General features: G+C 38.9%; 1 protein-coding gene across 3 annotated transcripts; it reads right to left on the bottom strand.

Annotated features, from left to right (window-relative positions):
* Window positions 1-7115: 7115 nt before the first annotated feature.
* Window positions 7116-15346, bottom strand: LOC145784401 (uncharacterized). Of its 3 annotated transcripts, XR_014291002.1 has the most exons (10): window positions 14970-15346; window positions 14127-14241; window positions 13333-13561; window positions 10707-12074; window positions 10270-10440; window positions 9603-9773; window positions 9296-9448; window positions 8747-9137; window positions 8487-8537; window positions 7116-8026 (listed from the first exon to the last, which is right to left on the bottom strand). XR_014291002.1 is itself a non-coding variant. In XM_082596213.1 (8 exons), the coding sequence occupies exons 1-8, from the start codon at window positions 15218-15220 to the stop codon at window positions 8761-8763; spliced, it is 2835 nt and encodes a 944-aa protein (XP_082452339.1). In that variant the 5' UTR covers window positions 15221-15346; the 3' UTR covers window positions 7116-8760. The 3 variants fall into 3 exon arrangements, 1 of the variants encoding a protein (XP_082452339.1); XR_014291001.1 differs by having other exon boundaries at window positions 8487-9137; XM_082596213.1 differs by having other exon boundaries at window positions 7116-9137.
* Window positions 15347-16742: the final 1396 nt, after the last annotated feature.

Below are 16742 nucleotides of genomic sequence, written 5' to 3'. Positions count from 1 at the left end.
AAACTTCATTCATATGCTATACCAGGGTCAGTGATGGGCATTATCGGCGATAATTTATCGGCGATAATTATCGGTGATAAATTTTTATCGCTTATCGTTATCGCTTAATTATTTTTTCAGTTATCGTTTATCGTTATCGCCAAAGGCAATATTTGATTATCGCCGATAATTAATCGCCGATAAATTTTATTTCGGATCAACACACAAGTGGAAAGACAATGAAAAGTAATATTTTTACTAGCCACCTAGTTCATGAAACTAAAATTAAAACCAGTTCTTCTTCAGTGCCTGAAGTGTGTGTGCACAGGTCGTTGTCATGGGAGGGGCACGCCTCCTGCAGCGACGGCCCTGACAACACAATAATTTTTAGAGTTGCAAATCCATGCAACAAGCCTCTTGTTGTTTTGCTGCAATCGGCAATCGCGAGTGAATTTTACAATTAAAATGTAAGCGCACAGGCGGTACAGATTCCTTTGAAGCGAAGCGAAAAAAATTGGCAAGTGGTTTATGAAAGTGTCGCAATACGAGGCCGCTTTTACATCGGAAACATGGTCTTTCGCGCCACCATCACTGAAACAAGTCATTGCAGAATATGATATTGCTTGAAGCATTTGACATGCAGACCGACATCACACTTTTTGCATCTTGTAGTAGTTTTTGCATGACAATAGGCGCATCGAGTTCGAGTTGCGTGGTAAAATTATGCTAAATACAGTATAACCTTTCTCATTTACCTATGCTGCATAGACGAGTGGTGAGAGCGCTGGAACGGCAATCGAAAGGGTGCCGGTTCGACACCGCTCATGAGCAAACAGTAGCGTATCGAGTATCGAGCAAACAGTTGCGTATCATCAGCAAACAGTGGTAAAATTATGCTAAATACAGTATTTTCATTTACCTATGCTGCATAGCCGAGTGGTGAGAGCGCTGGAAGGCAATCGAAAGGGCAGGACACTTAGGGTCGAATGCAGAAAGGTAGCTCAAAACAAACCTAACTTAACGCTAAGCTCTTCTCAGGCAAGCGGAGTTTCAGTCAAGCTCGGTTTAAAACTTGAGCGCGCTGCAGAAACTAATTTGCAAGGTCGCTTGGCCAAGCCACCCTTTGAGCTGCGCTTCATAATAAAACTGGTTTTAAGCCACGTTTTTGACGCAAAGTGTGACGTCACTCGACTTGCAATGGTGATTTTTGAAACCTACCCGACAAATAAAGTAATTGTAAGTTTAAAAGTTGTTCGTGTAATTAGGGATGCTTTATTAATGACATCATAATACCTTTTGTTACATCACAATTGAATTTGAAACGCAGTTTCCAGTTGGTGGTAGCAAGTTAGTAGCCTGTTGTAAGACAAAGCATGTTGACAGCAACTAGCAAACATGTAGTAGACAACAATTTGTAGGCTACAAATAGCCAGGGGCGACAGAAGCGGGGGGGCAGGGGGGCAAATGCCCCCCCTGCCCTCAATTTTTGTGTGGATGGCGGGGCAATGGTGCCCTTTTAAGGTCATGTAAGCTACTGCAAATTTTGCAATATAGCAATTTCTGCTATTTCCTTTCAGCCTAATTATAATCTTTTATTTTTGTCTCAACATAATATTCACGACACAACATTCTGTATCACAGGAGGTTACATCATTATAACATAGCATGATGCCCTTCCGTTCCATTGTTCTTTGTATACCTGACACTTGTATCATTACCCGATAATGAGCTGAAAGATGAGCATTATCGCTATATGTTGTTTTAAAACTATAAAAAAAATGGGCCTTTCAGCAACAAAAATGCCCTTTTTTCATAATCCCGCCCCCCCCCCCCCCCCCCCCAGGTGAAAACTCGTTCCGGCGCCCCTGCAAGTAGCAGTCGTTTTTTAACAACTTTATAACTGTAAAATAGCAGTAAACCAAAAATATCTGGAGGTTTGTCAAGGGGCTAAATAGGGACATTCCACCTGTAACTCAAATAAATCTGGTCAGAATTTTCTCTTTAACCTGGTCGTATAAAATGCTGCTAGTAAGCTTCAGCATTTCCAGAAAGGCCTACAGTGTTCTACAGACGGAGAATGCACATTTTAGCAAGCTTCAAAAAGTGCCCTGCACGATGGACTGATTACACAACTTCACCGCAATCCTTTCAAATCCAGTTTGCAAAAATGCTTAAGTCAAGACCCGCCGCTGTTAAGTCGCCTTTTTTGGCGACTTAAATTGGTGGCTCAAAACCTGGAATGAAACGAGTTTTAAGCTAGGCTTAAAGTAAGAATAGTTTCTGCAGCGTAAAACTCGGCTCAAGCCACTATCTAAGCCCGGCTTGCTTAAAACTAGTTTTGAGCTACCTTTCTGCATTCGACCCTTAAAGGCATGCCTGAAGGTGGACATGAAGATTGGCTTCCTTGCCTTCCCGTCCACTTAATCTAAATCTTCAACCACCGGGCGTAAGCCTGAATACGACGATGATTTACCTATGCGACATAGCCAACGCTCAATCAAATATTTTTATTCCCACTAATAATGCAGTGCCTATATTGTAATTCTTATTGCAACAACTCAGCGTTCTGCCATTGCTTGATGGTGTTCGCAAAGAAAACAGAAAAATTTATCTGAAATTATCAGTAAATTACGATAATTATGTTATTGTTCTTGAACAAACACGACTAATTTGACAAGCTTGATGGATTTCACAGTATGCATATTTTTACTACGGTACCAATAACGCTTAATTAAGATTACTGATAAATTTTTAAGCATTTTGCGTTTTTTAGAATTTTTTCAATTATTGCTGACTTTGCTGTAAACAGCCCGTAGAAAGCAAAATACAAAGCTTTGAATTTTTTATGGTATTTTCATTTGATTTAATTATTTTGCCTACTGCACGTAAGCGGCAGTGTAACTCAATTGATAAAAGCATCCAACTGGTATCTGAAGGTATAATTATAAGCACGGCGGTTACCTCAGTGGTTTGATTCTGGATCAAGAGGTTGAAGATTGATACCTACTGCCGCTGTTGCGATTCTATTCATGCATAACTTACAAAAAGTTTTGTCCCTTTACAGTATATTATGTTCGATTTTTCGTCATGTTAATGGAAACAGTTCGTGCTGCATGGGATGGGGCAGCGCTAATCGAGAAAAAAAAATTATCGTTATCGGACATTATCGGCGATAATTTATCGTTTATCGTTATCGCTTAACTTTTTTTTGATTTATCGTTCATCGTTATCGCTTTAGGCATTTTTCGTTTATCGATTATCGTTATCGCTTAACTGAAAAATGAGTTATCGCCCCCAACACTGACCAGGGTGGTCCAAGACTGCGAACATGAAGGGCCACATTAGGGTCTGAGAAAAACTTCACGGGCCGCATAGTGAGAAATCATAACGCGTTGCTGAAAGTAGAAACGTTGTTTTAATAAAAACTTAACTAAGTTGCGATTTTGAACTTCTTTTCTATAGATTTCGATCTGTTTTAGCTACATTCTTACTGTTCGCAGGCTATGAACATTAACAAATCTTGTCGCTGACAAAATACAGTTGCAATGAAAAGACTGAGTTTGCTGTTCTGATCGACCTAATGTTTTGCTGCACGCCTAACTCACTTTTTAATCTCTGCTTTCGATTCAAAAAGTGATTTTCAGCTAGTAAAAAAGATACGATACATAACACGTCAACAAAATAGCAAACCAAAACAATTGATTGTTTTTTGCTTTTGCATATAGTGTCGATCTCTGGTTTAAATTCAGTGGTCGACAGACGTAAGCAGGCATCCAGGGTTTCATCAGCCATTCTGTTCCGCGTGTCGTTTTTTTTATTCGCTTCATAACGGAGAAAGTGCCTTCATAACGGAGAAAGTGCTAGCAACAAAAGCAAAATATCAACGCACGTTTGTGTCGTCACAAACCGACATTGTTCTCTCATAGTTACCTATATTGACCCGATTATGCGCGAATTATTTAAGGTTGTGCCGAATGTAATATATTTAGCCTATAAAACGTAGGTGTATTTTTAAACCTTGGATGTAGCACTGATAATTCCGGCATGTACAAAGTGTTCGCGGGCCGCACAAAAGCTTCACGCGGGCCGCATGCGGCCCGCGTGCCAGGGTTTGGACCACCCTGTGCTATACAATAAATTTTAAAGTTTTTTGTGAGAAGTTAAGTTTTAAGAACCTCCACTGGCCACGATAGCAATGTAGAATGCATTAATAATAATGTTCGAAAAACAAGCTAACAACTTCATATGGTAAGCTCAAGGGTAACCTACCAGATAGCATATCCCTGTGTTATTGTTTAAATATCCAGAGTAGGCTGACCATTCAAGCCACTCCGGCTGGAGAAAAGCCAACCAAAGTAAAATCGATATTATAACAATGTCCAAGCTGGGGATGCTCAGAATAAAAAAAAAAATGTTTTTTTTTCAAATTTGCTGCTGCCTTCAGAGCAGGGCCGTTGAGAGGATAATTTGGGCCAGATAGGCTATATACAGCAACCCACAAATGAAGTCCTTATTGGGCCACAAATTAAAAAACACACTTTATCTATAGAATACGCAAGGTTTTTTTAGTTCTTAGACCTTTAAAAGCATCCCACGTCTTATAGCAGGCTAGCGTATCCTGTTAGCTCAGCGGTTACGCTCCCGGCTCAAGATCACGCGGCGCAAGTTCGACTCTCGGGTGTGCATAGGTGTGCACTTGAGCAACGCATTTCAGGACTCCTCCCCATTCAGCGGCACCTATTGAATGGAATAATTCCCGGGCAACAGTATTTCAACAATCGGAAAACTTCCCTTTGCCAATCTCGGTAACCGGCCCTGCGTCAAGAGCCTATTCAAGTCAGGGGATTCAAGTAAGCGAAACTACCAGGAATAACCAATCACGGCTTTGTCAGTCCGAGGATAAATATTCAAAACCACCAAACCATTTGAAAACTTGAAAAAATGTATGGCAACATCATTTTTATCCACCATGGTTATTTGTTTCCTTTTTTCAAGTTTTTCTGCTCTTATTTTCATTCAAGTCAATTTATTTGTTTTGCTATTACCAAAGGCTGTGGCTATTCTTACAACATATTGTAAAAATAGCCTCAGAGGCTATTCTTACAAGCACCACTCAAGCATTACGTTTGACATCAATATGCGCTCATGCGTGATCTGGAACTGGTATACAAGTCGCGACCCTGGTTAAAAAGGCGATGACGTCACACAGGAGGAATCCACCATAAAATGGTGGAAAAGTGGGGTGAAATTAGTCAACCATGACAAAAAAAAGCGTGCAAGTGTCCGCTTTTACCTAATAGCTATGTAACACAAGCCCGAAAAACACCACATATCTCCTTAGAAAAGAATTAAACTTGACCAAGTTTAACTATTTATCCGAAGAATAGCCTACTTCTAAAGATACCAGCATTTAATCAATAATATATCTTTGTCGTTTCTGCTTCGATTTTTACAATTGAACCATTGCTGGAAAGCGCAAGCTATCGTTTATCCAAATGAAGGTCAGCCAGACTCTAAAAGTTAAAAATATTTCTTAGGTAAAGAGTTGAACTTGACCGACTTTAACCATTTATCCCAAAAATACTTGTAAAGATACCAGCATTTAATAAACGCTAATCTAAAGAACATATCTCTGTCTATTGACAAGCAAAAGTTGAGGTTGATAGCTTTTTCACAAAGCGAGCAACCGGGCTTCAAACACAAGCAAATAGCGCCCGATGACTCGTTGCATTTCCGAATCGAAGCAAGTATACAAGTCTCCCCGGTCTGCGATCATTATATGTCTTTATTAAATTAGTTGTAAGTTGCTTGTTTCTGCTTCGATTTTAACAATTGAACCATTGCTGGAAAGCACAAGCTATCGTCTATCCAAATTAAGGTCAGCCAGACTCTAAAAGTTAAAAATATTTCTTAGGTAAAGAGTTGAACTTGACCGACTTTAACCATTTATCCCACAAATATTTTTAAAGATAACAGCATTTAATAAACGCTAATCTAAACAACATATCTCTGTCTATTGACAAGCAAAAGTTGAGGTTGATAGCTTTTTCACAAAGCGAGCAACCGGGCTTCAAACACAAGCAAATAGCGCCAGATGACTCGTTGCATTTCCGAAAAGCTAGGCTATTTACAAAAAGTGAATACCGCACATGTTAAACAAAAACTGTACATATTTTGAGCACAGCACAGTAACTGTTAGGCCAGATCATCACCCATGTGTCCCTCCTCTCCTTGCCTAGATGAGACCTGCCATTTGTCCTCGCAACCCTTTTTGTTTCCCGACCAAACTGAGAAGTTTAGAGTTTCGTTATTTGTTGGATGCAAATAGACGCATGCTTACATTTTTGACCACCTTAAAACACTAAACCAGTTTCTGCTCGACATAGCCTACAGTGTTCAATTTTTGTCCCAGGAATCAACTCTTCAAGCAATACTTTCCCTACTTTGTGTGCACTAACATCCTAATTTATATGCCATTGCTAACAATTGCGATATTCGTGAATTCATTTGAGGCTTTAGGTACCGGAATTAATATACTTATTTGAACTAGCAAATTCAATCCACAACACTTTCCACTAGGCTGTTACTTAATACTAAGCACGCATATGCGCTGCGATTTGTGGCCGTGTTAGCAACTGAAAAAAAGCCTTGGTGTGAAGATCACTGAATTGTTCAAAATGTGAGCTCAGTAGCCTATTACTGTGCTTGCAACTGCATGGTGCTATCAACGTGCAAAACAACTCGGCTCCAGGTCCCCTGCGGTCACAGACACGCATATTATCCCTGAATAGGGGGGTATCGCGTTTGCCATTCGCTCATTGTCGCCTGGTTTGATTGCAAACAAGTCTGTTCTATGTAGTTGCTTTCCTCATTGCGTCTAGTATGTCAGCACAATTGCTTTATCATCGCGAACGCCGTCACTTTTCCTCATCCACCTTTCCCAGGCTTGTTCGCGATGAAAGGCACAGAGTAACACGTAGCAATCTGCGGAACAAGAAGTCGTGGGCACTGAGTGGTAAAGTACAGTAGCAACTTAACAGTGACGACACAAATGCATGAGCAATGGAGACAGCACACAAGCAACGAAAATGTTAATGCACTAACTTGAAAAAACGCTTTCGATGGCCTTGATTTCCGCCTCACATTTATCGGTCATGAAAAACGAAGGGTTCCAGTTTTCTGACCACCCTTTTACAACAGAAAGTGCTTCTGCTATGTCCGAAGCTTGTTCATTTTGGATAATAAAAGTAGCAACAACCTGGTAACCAACATTCGTTCTGACGCAAAGAAAAAATAGAGGAAGGGAATACTTGGACGTCTTGTAAGTTGCATCCAAGAGGCAAATACCTTGGCCGCAACGATGCAACAATCGTGTTATCTTCATCTACGATGAGTTACAATCAACTAAATTTTCATCTTATGATAGTAGCCTACAGAAATAATATACGGTACTGTACGTAACATTGAAAACCACCAAGCCTACTACGTGAATATGGTAAAAAATAAATTGTCTCAAAAAGATTGGTTGTGACCCAAACCCTGCCTTTGGTTACCGCTGGACATGTCACTTGGTCCAATCAATAACACCACATAGGCGTATGGATTTGGCACACTAGATGGAAAAAATACAAAAGAGGTCAGTGAAGTAGGCTAGGCTACTTTGAATCAACAAAGCTTTTACACCTGAAAACTGAGTGTCTTTAAGAAACGAGATGAAAAGTTGATGAAACAGAACACATTTACATATGTTTATAGCATTTTTTGCAGTTAGTAAACCGTTTCCTCTTTTATGATGCCTATCCTCCACTTTGGTGAAAACACTGTGCTTTGCAGAAACCTTTTCAGAATCTTTGTCAACAAAGAAAAGGCTTATTATTGTAGTATGAATATCAACACTTAGTACACTAGTGAATTACAATGACAGGATGTTAAAAATCAACATTAACATGGCACCGTATGCTCGTTTCTGAACAACAACAAGCTTCGTTCCTGCTTTTGCTTCGTACTCTTCAATGGATCTCATGGCATCTTCAACTGAAGCCAACCACTTTCAACAATAAACAATTGATTTTTTACTGTTATAAACTTATGGATCTTCATCACCCATTTTTTGCCATAAGAAATCAAAGCATTTATGCCATAGCCTAAGATTACAGTGAAGAAATGTAAATACTACACACATGCAACAAATCTGGATTAAGCGAGTATAAGGTAGCTGATAGTTTGAAGCTCCAGTTTTTCTTCTTTCCTTCTACTATAAGTACTTCACCACATTTAGGTTTGTTTTATTCTGATGACAGCTCCTGATGAGTCAGTCAAAAAAAAAACTGCAGCTTCGAGCTACCTTTTACTTGCTATTTTCAAGTTCTGTACCACCATTTGCTATGAAAGAGTTCAACATACGTATACTAATTGTGTTAAGTTGGAAACAGTAAAATAGTTGAATATTAATGAACTGTTGAAGGTCTTGTTGGACCGTAGTATATTGCAGCAACTACATTACAAACCTGTACTAGTCCATGACTTTCAGCCAGCTCTCCCAAAGAATGTTAAATGTCCTAAATGCATCAGAACTTTTAATGCCAGGATTGGACTCATTAGTCATTCAAGAACACATCGTTAGCGTTTTATGTGAGGACCATTGAAGAAACGATTTTTATCAAATGTTACAAGTTTCAAGCATAACGCGTCAAGGCCAATAAGTCTTTTCGTAGTTCACGGTTTACATAACCTTGGTTTAATTGACAAAGCGAGATTGCAGTATCACCTGAACATTCACTGTCACTTCTCCATAAGGTTGCATTTCCTGCAGAACCAAGACTTCGTTTTTGGCGGCATTGTTCTACCAAGACATCTCAGATGGTGCCAATCCAGACACGAGTCGCACATGATGCTGTCGCCTGCATCAAGATCTAAATAACAGGAGATGCACAACCAGCGGCCTTTATTTCGCAAAGTGGTCAGTAGGTTCTCCATCAACGTCCAACCGTCAAAAGAAAAATGTCTTCGCACAGAAGCAATGGCAATGTTTTCATCTAAACACTTCATTGGAATTCTTTCGGGCAACGTTTCAATTTCATTTTCTTCGATCAGTCGATCGCTGAATGGACGCAAGACCTCTTCTACTACCTCAGAATCGACAAACCAACTGAGTATTGCTGAAAAATATGACCATGGGTGACTTTGTTTGATGTAGCCTACGTACGCTTTGACGTAGCCTATCGGCTAGGCAGACCCACAGAAGTCAAAGTGTAGTTTTTTAAACTAACGTAGGCTATAACAAAAATGAAGTCACACAAACATAAATGCAACAAACCTGCTTCTTTCTGAAAAGACGACTTCAGTCTGAATGGAATTGGTCCGCTCTTTTTTTGTCTCTTGCGTGGTAACCCAATGACTGTCAATCCAGCTCCTTTTGGCCTGCCACGTTTCATCATCTTCGGTGGAAATTTAATTGATCCTGCATCATCTGTTAATAAACACAACGAGAATCGAATATAGGCTACAACGTAGAAAACATCACTATTTCAACGTTTTTATTAAAAAATTAATAAACATAATGCATTATGCAATGCAAGAAAAAACAACTAATCAGAAATGAATGTTTCAGAAACAGCACATACTTGTAAAAGACTGAATAGAACTGGACGGTGTCTGCATCATAATCGCACTGGTATCAACGGTCGACAAGACGTCACCGGGTGTGTGCTGTGAACTACTACTTGAGACTGTAGGAAGTGCAATTCCAGGATCATTGCTGGAAGATGTTGCAGCAGCACTTCCAGTATCAGTGCCTGAAAAGGATCACCTCTGAGCAATGAAGAAACAATAGAAGCGTCGCACGAGTCTTTACTGGACAATTATTGGATGTGTTGCACTGGGGGCCAAACTGACGAGGTTACGGTCCTGGGCGGAACATAATGTCGTATAATCGTAAATACGTGCACTGGCAGTAGATATTGTGATATACCGTATTTTGAGTTGGAAGCGAGCACTTGAGGTGTCAACAAATCTACATTAACCTTTTGAAAACAAGATTTTGTTGCAGCCAAAACATGCTTCTGGCGTGGTTACCGAATGCCAACCAATCCAGTATCTATCAAAATCTGCTAGGTGTTTCTCGATGATTATTTGCACAATGCTGCATCACCTGCCAATAAACTCATTACTTATCAAATAATGCAGACCGTGCTATAATCTTAAGAAACATGAAACGTAGTGTAAGCGCAGCATGCAATGCAAGAAAAAAAAAACAACTAATCAGAAATGAAGCTTTCAGAAACAGCATACTTCTAAAAGACTGAACAGAACTGGACGGAGTCTGCATCATAATCGCACTGGTATCAACGGTCGACAAGACGTCACAGGGTGTGTGCTGTAAAGTACTGTTTGAGACCGTAGGAAATACAATTCCAGGATCATTGCTGGAAGATGTTGCAGCAGCACTTCCAGTATCAGTGCCTGAAAAGGATCATGCAGTTGTTCACAAAAGCAGAATTACTGAGCATCTGCAACCTTGTATAATCGTAAATTAGTGCGCAACTGCGCATGCAGTACATATTAGCCCACATATTGGATAGCTCAACGCCATAAAAATCATTGCTCAAAAAAAAATTGACTGCAAAATCACGACGCAAGTTGCAGTAACTAACCCATATCTCTTCAGATATTTGAAAAAATAGGCTAGTTTTTCTGATTTAGTAAATAGTGCTAGCATATAGGCCTACCTTTCTGAGTTTGACCCAAAAAGTTCACAACTTGGAATTTCTTTCCTTCCTGCAAGAACTCTGCAATTTGTCGTAAATTATCCAGGTTGTATTGGAATTCATCCATTCCTTGTTCAGATATCATTAACGCAATCTTCTGGGAAATATCTTGAACACGGCGATACTTTTGCTGTTCTGATAAAACACATCTTCTTTGAGGCTTGTTAAGAATCTCAACAGCTGGTAATGTGGATGCAGGACCGTTGTCCAGTGAGTTTCTTGTCAGGCGATGGGATTTAAGAAAATATTGCATTGTCCACCGTTCTGAACAAAGATTGGGATTGTACTCTGACATATGGAGCTGCCTTCTAACTGCCAAGACATGCCTACAAGGTAGCAGCATTGATGATGTGAATCCACAAGGACATGCTGTTGTTGTGACTGCCAATTCCCCATGGACACGAGATTTTACTATGGCAGAATCATTCAAAATCTCTGACATGACAACCTTTTCCGCTAACTTGAATTGTTGTTGCACATGAATATATGCAAATGGTGTCAGTAGCTGTTGGTATTGTCTCTCCGCCACACTTGAAATCGCATCAATTGGAACCTTAAGGAAAGCATTTGACGCTTTGTGGTCACGTTCGGTGGAAAGAGATTGGATACATGCCATCAGATCTTTAAAAAACATGGTCATTCCTGAGTATCTTGTTATGACACTTTTCAACTTTCCATTGATGGATTCCAGTCGATTATTAGTTCTGTTCAAAAAATTAGCTTTCAAGTTGCTCAGTCCATCCACCCATTGATGTCGAATAGCATGCCAGTTATCGTTATAATATGTTGTGACAGCAATTGGGACTGTGTCAACGAATTGGTTATACAGTAAATTATAAGCTGACTCATTTTTGGCATTTGCCAGTTTTCCTAAAATTTCCAGTGATACCTGCCTTTGGGCTGAAGAAATGCCTAATTTTTCCATGGAAACTTCTCTACGAAAAGTGCGAAGGGTATGAAAATAGCAAATTAAAATTTCTGCAGTAGGCAGCATTTTCATCATGGCATCCCGCTCTGTCATGTCTTTGTCAGCCATTACAACCTCCACTTTATCCCAAGCTGGATTGTGGAGTTTAAACTGAGTTAACAGCTTGCTGATGGTCAGTTTGTCTTCAGTGGCTACAAGCCACAGACACACAATTTCACTCTGACCTAAGCCATCAACATTCAGCATCACATATAATGGCATTCTCAAGTCATTAAGTTTGTAGGTTGCATCAATCAGCAGCATTTCGGGATATGCCGCAAAGGTTTCCCGCATGTCTTTCGTTTGAAAGTATATCGCCTGCAATTGTTTGTCATCATCTGCAAACACATCTACTGCAGCACCTAAAATGAAAATAAACTGAGGATTAGTATACCCTACAAAGCAAGAATCTTGACAATCCTGGGCCAGACTAAAATAGCGCAAAACAATTAGGCCTATTAGGCACTCCATCAGATTTAAAAGCAAAAACATCAACTTTTAGTGAAATTTGTTTTCTATTCTATGTTATTTTAATTATTGGCCAGAGGAAGGATGTTTAGGCCTTTGGTAATATTTACATCATATAATCAATGTTCCAACTGAGCGGTTGTATACCACTCTCACCCCATTCTCTAAAAGATGCCACATTGCAATGCTTAGGGTCCGTTAAAAGGATCCATTAGGAGTAAACTTTTACGTAGATTTCAAATTTAGCAATGTTTTCTATTTCTATCCACTCAAAGTAGAATTGTTTCAAGATATTGAAGACCTTTGATTGAATTCCTTGATCCCGCTTTCAATCTTACAATCCCCATAGCGCCTTATGTTGCAACAAAAATCTTTGGAGCATGAGTTTGGGAAAGTAGAATGAATTCTTATGAAGAAAATGAAGCAAAAAATACTCTCAATTGACCCTTTATAGCTCAATGTTGCAAATTTTCCACACGTTGTAGGGTACTGCTAATATTCTGTGTTGGTTATACTAGACAAACGTTTTCTGAATAGAAAAACGTCTGAAAATTAGATATTTTTCTTGTGTAGCCTACTATGATGTGCGTACTGGTAATCCGCAGTTTGCTGCAGTAGACAGAGTCTATTGACCGGTAAACCAGGCGGTCAACACTTTAAATTGAACTGGCAATGGTGAGATTGAACCCACGTCATCGAAATAATTCATCTGCAGTCTAAACCATTACGGCAAGAGGTCAATCGCGAATTGCTTAATTGACATTATATCTGAAATGGTTCAAGAAGAATGCTCACAATATCATGTGACACTCAATCTGCAGCAGCGACCTGTAGATTGCAAATACGCCTACGGTGTTGACCAATGTTACAGGCAACCTGGTAGCCTATTCTTGCATTGCTGCAGTACTACAATGATGCAAAAAATTAGATTTTTCCAAGGTCATGACCCTGACCACAGCTTGCACACACACATCCGGCTCTAGGCCGGAGTCACATCACCTCCAGTACGGAGCCAGAATTTGACCGGAACCGGAGCTCATTCTATCTCTACTTATCATACTGCACATAGAAATTAGAAAGTCATCTCTACTATTTAGCATGAACATATCTTGTACTGCATAACAGACAAAAAAGTTTTGTCTGTCGACTAACCTTTTTCTTTGTTCATTTCATTAATAAGTTCATCATAGGTGTTTTCATACAAAGGTCTCTGTTTTGCGGCAATATTATGCAGATCTTTAAGAATAACTGTTTTTCCTGTAGAAGCTGCAATGTGCTTTTGTACCAACTTTTTATTTGCTTTGGTGGCAAGCATTTCTCCGATCACACTGCTTTCTGTTTCATTTAATCTTCGTTGTTTAGGCATCAAATTAAATGCATTCTGAAAAATAATTTATATGCACATAGTCAAGAAAATGACATATCTTTTGACAGGTGTCCAACCCACAGAGATGGGCAAGATCACCAGGTTTGGTGAATCGGCGGCTTGAATATGACCAGTTTCGCACAAACTGGTCATATTCAGCATGTGCGTAGTCATGCGCGCAAAGTGAAATGACCACTTTACCGTGTCTTACGATGAAGTCAAGATCAGAAAAACTGTCTTGCAACATTCTTAACGTGTTTTAGTACAGTAGCAAACAATATTTGAACTTCAAGTGTCATAATCAAAATGCAATTATACACGAAAAGTAATTTTTTGGATAAAGGGGGTTTTGGACGGAAATTTCAATTTTTTTTACTAGTGGTCTTAGAATGTACTGTTGTATCCTAAAACCTGGGTTAAAATTGAATTTGAAAAAAAAGCCGATTAACCCCCCCCCCTAATGTTATTGCTCTTTTTTATCCTTCACATAATTTCTGATAAAAGCCTCCTTATCATATACAGGGCTAGTGTGACCATAGCTCAAAGGCTATGACTACTACAAAGGGTTATTTCCACTTACTTCATTGAAATCATGATTATGATCATTGACATTACTAATCTCAGTGATGCATAGCGCTTTTCCATCTGACGTTGCATTTACTTTGATTCCAAATGGACAACCTTTGATAAAAGTACTGAAAAACAACAAAGATGAGGTGACATAGGCCGTGTTGAATCACCCATAAGTACACCTAAATTAGCCATAACTCACGTTAAAGTAGCCTACCTGCAAGTCATGTCAAATTGCCCATAAGTTGCATCCAATTACCTATAAGCCCACCTGAATTACCCATAAAGTCACGTTGAATTACCACAAGTTCAGCCGAGCATTCTCATAAATCTAGTCGATTTACCCATAAGTGACGTCAAATTGCCAAAAAGCTGCGTTGAAGTACCCATAAGGCATGTCTTTATGGATAATTTCATGAGACTTACGGGTAATTCGACGAATTGTGCTGATGAGCAATTCGACGTAACATATGGGTAAATTGACAAAACTAATGGGTAATTCAATGCAACTTAGGAATAATTCTGGGCATGACAATTCAATGGAAATTACAATAGACAGCATGCGGGAATGGTTCAGCAGAATATATGCATTTTGCTAAGTTCTAAGCATTCATAAGGAATGTAGGCAATTTGCACTTATGCAAAACTCAATCTATTAGCAAAACTTATTACAATAGACAGCATGCGGGAATGGTTCAGCAGAATATATGCATTTTGCTAAGTTCTTAGCATTCATAAGGAATGTAGGCAATTTGCACTTATGCAAAACTCAATCTATTAGCAAAACTTATGCATATAGGCTACATGAGTAGCTCAACCTATGGGCACCAAGGACAAAACCATCATTACTTACCTTTGATTTGGTCTTTTTCCTTGACTACATGATTTGGGTGTTCTTCCTCCATGCACACAAGCATACTGTATTGTACGATACTTCAACTGTTCATTCCAGGTTTTTGTGGATGTAAGTGCTAGACGTCGTTTTGCGCGTTCAATTGTTATGGAATTTCTCACATAAACATTGACAAAGTTTTCTTTTTCCCATTGCTTAATAGCCGAAGAAAGTGTCTCAAAACTGTAATATAATGCTCCCTTCGTAATCATGATGACGATGGATTCATTGACGTGTAGTTTCGATCAGCAAAATCAGCAACTACCGCGGTTCACTCTACGATCAAGTGTGCAGCACAAGCCAATACGCATGCGCGCGAAATTACGTATGAGCGTCGTCGGATGAAACGCCTGAGCGCATTAAGGTCTTGCTCGAGTAAACAACGTCTTGCTTGAGTGGTGCTTGTAAGAATAGCTTCAGAGGCTAGTTTTACAATATGTTGTAAGAATAGCCACTTCGATTACCAAATAACAAACCAAACTGAAATTCAATTTACGATTGATAAGCTAGGCTACTTTATCTTAGTTGTGACCAAAAATGCCAGTACGTTTGGATTTTGGTGCGATGTTTTAAAAACAGGAATTATTAGGCCAGTGCCTGTCATACCGGTAGGTTGTTTAAATTTGAAGTCATTTACCCACTTTTTAGCCACTTTTTGAAAGAAGTAATTAGGATCCAAGTCTCAGTGTATTTTTTGTTAAATAAAACTTTAATAATTACAATTGTTCACTATTTCATTTAGCTGAAGATGTTGTCCTTCTTCAGCAAATTTTTTTCTTCTGATTGTATTCCCACTTCAAGTGGAGTCACTGGTGCAGATTGCAGTAGCCTACTCAAGTCTACATTACTCTATCAACTGCATCTTAAACATTGCCACAACAAAACTGATTTTTGAAAAAAAAAACTGTGAAAACGTGCTTGTGTAAAATGCCAAGCCAAACCAATAGCCCCAAAATTAATCATGCAATTTTTAAAAGTTGATCAGCTGAGAAGAACTATATACTGTACCGTACCTGTTTTATTTTCCATTAAGTACGGTAGGTACGGTAACCGCCCTACGGTTCCAGTCCATTCCATAGCTTATGGAAGCAGAGAGTAGGCTACGGTATTACTCTAGGCTAGACTATATTAATTAGATAATTTAATTTTAATATAAAAGAAGGTTTTAAGTTTAGTGTGACGCGTTTTGTTATTGTAAACCTGTAATTTATAATAGCTTATATCAGCTAGCCTATGTTACCGTACAAGGGTTGTTGATAAATTCAAGAGGAATTATTGTATATAAATTTCTGTAGGCCTACCTGCTGACTTTGGATCATGAAATAGGCTTAGGTGAAATCAATGCGACTTACACCATAATTTTTTGCTCAAGTGGACAAAGTGTTTGCAAGTGTCGATCTGTGATATAGGCTATCAACCAAATTTAGATGACTCAAAAATATTAAATATCATGGCAATAAACACTAAACAGGGCAATGCAATATGTAGCAAATATATACTTGAAAAGTCATTGATGTAACTTGCATGTATATGTATTGTGTATCAAATTCTGGAATCAGAGCTTTCAAGAAGAACTTTACATTTGTCTTAGAATTTTTACATTATGAACAACATCTTAACCACTTGCAAATGGGAGCTATTTTTATTTCGCTTAGCCTAAGGGACAGGATTTATTTTAGTGAAAATTAACATTTTAACTGTAATTTTGTTTCTGAATTGGTGTTTTGTTCTGTG

Source organism: Aplidium turbinatum, chromosome 15, assembly GCF_918807975.1.
Source record: "Aplidium turbinatum chromosome 15, kaAplTurb1.1, whole genome shotgun sequence".
NCBI lineage: Eukaryota > Metazoa > Chordata > Ascidiacea > Aplousobranchia > Polyclinidae > Aplidium > Aplidium turbinatum.
This window is presented reverse-complemented; position numbering and strand designations above follow the sequence as displayed.

Bases quoted from the DNA above. Each gene is read 5' to 3' on its own strand.
- LOC145784401 (XM_082596213.1), bottom strand. From the start codon at position 15,220: ATGATTACGAAGGGAGCATTATATTACAGTTTTGAGACACTTTCTTCG. The intron at 14,242-14,969 runs GTAAGTAATGAT...GTTGTTTTTCAG, and splicing joins GGAAAAAGACCAAATCAAAG to TACTTTTATCAAAGGTTGTC. The intron at 13,562-14,126 runs GTAAGTGGAAAT...ATTATTTTTCAG, and splicing joins ATAATCATGATTTCAATGAA to AATGCATTTAATTTGATGCC.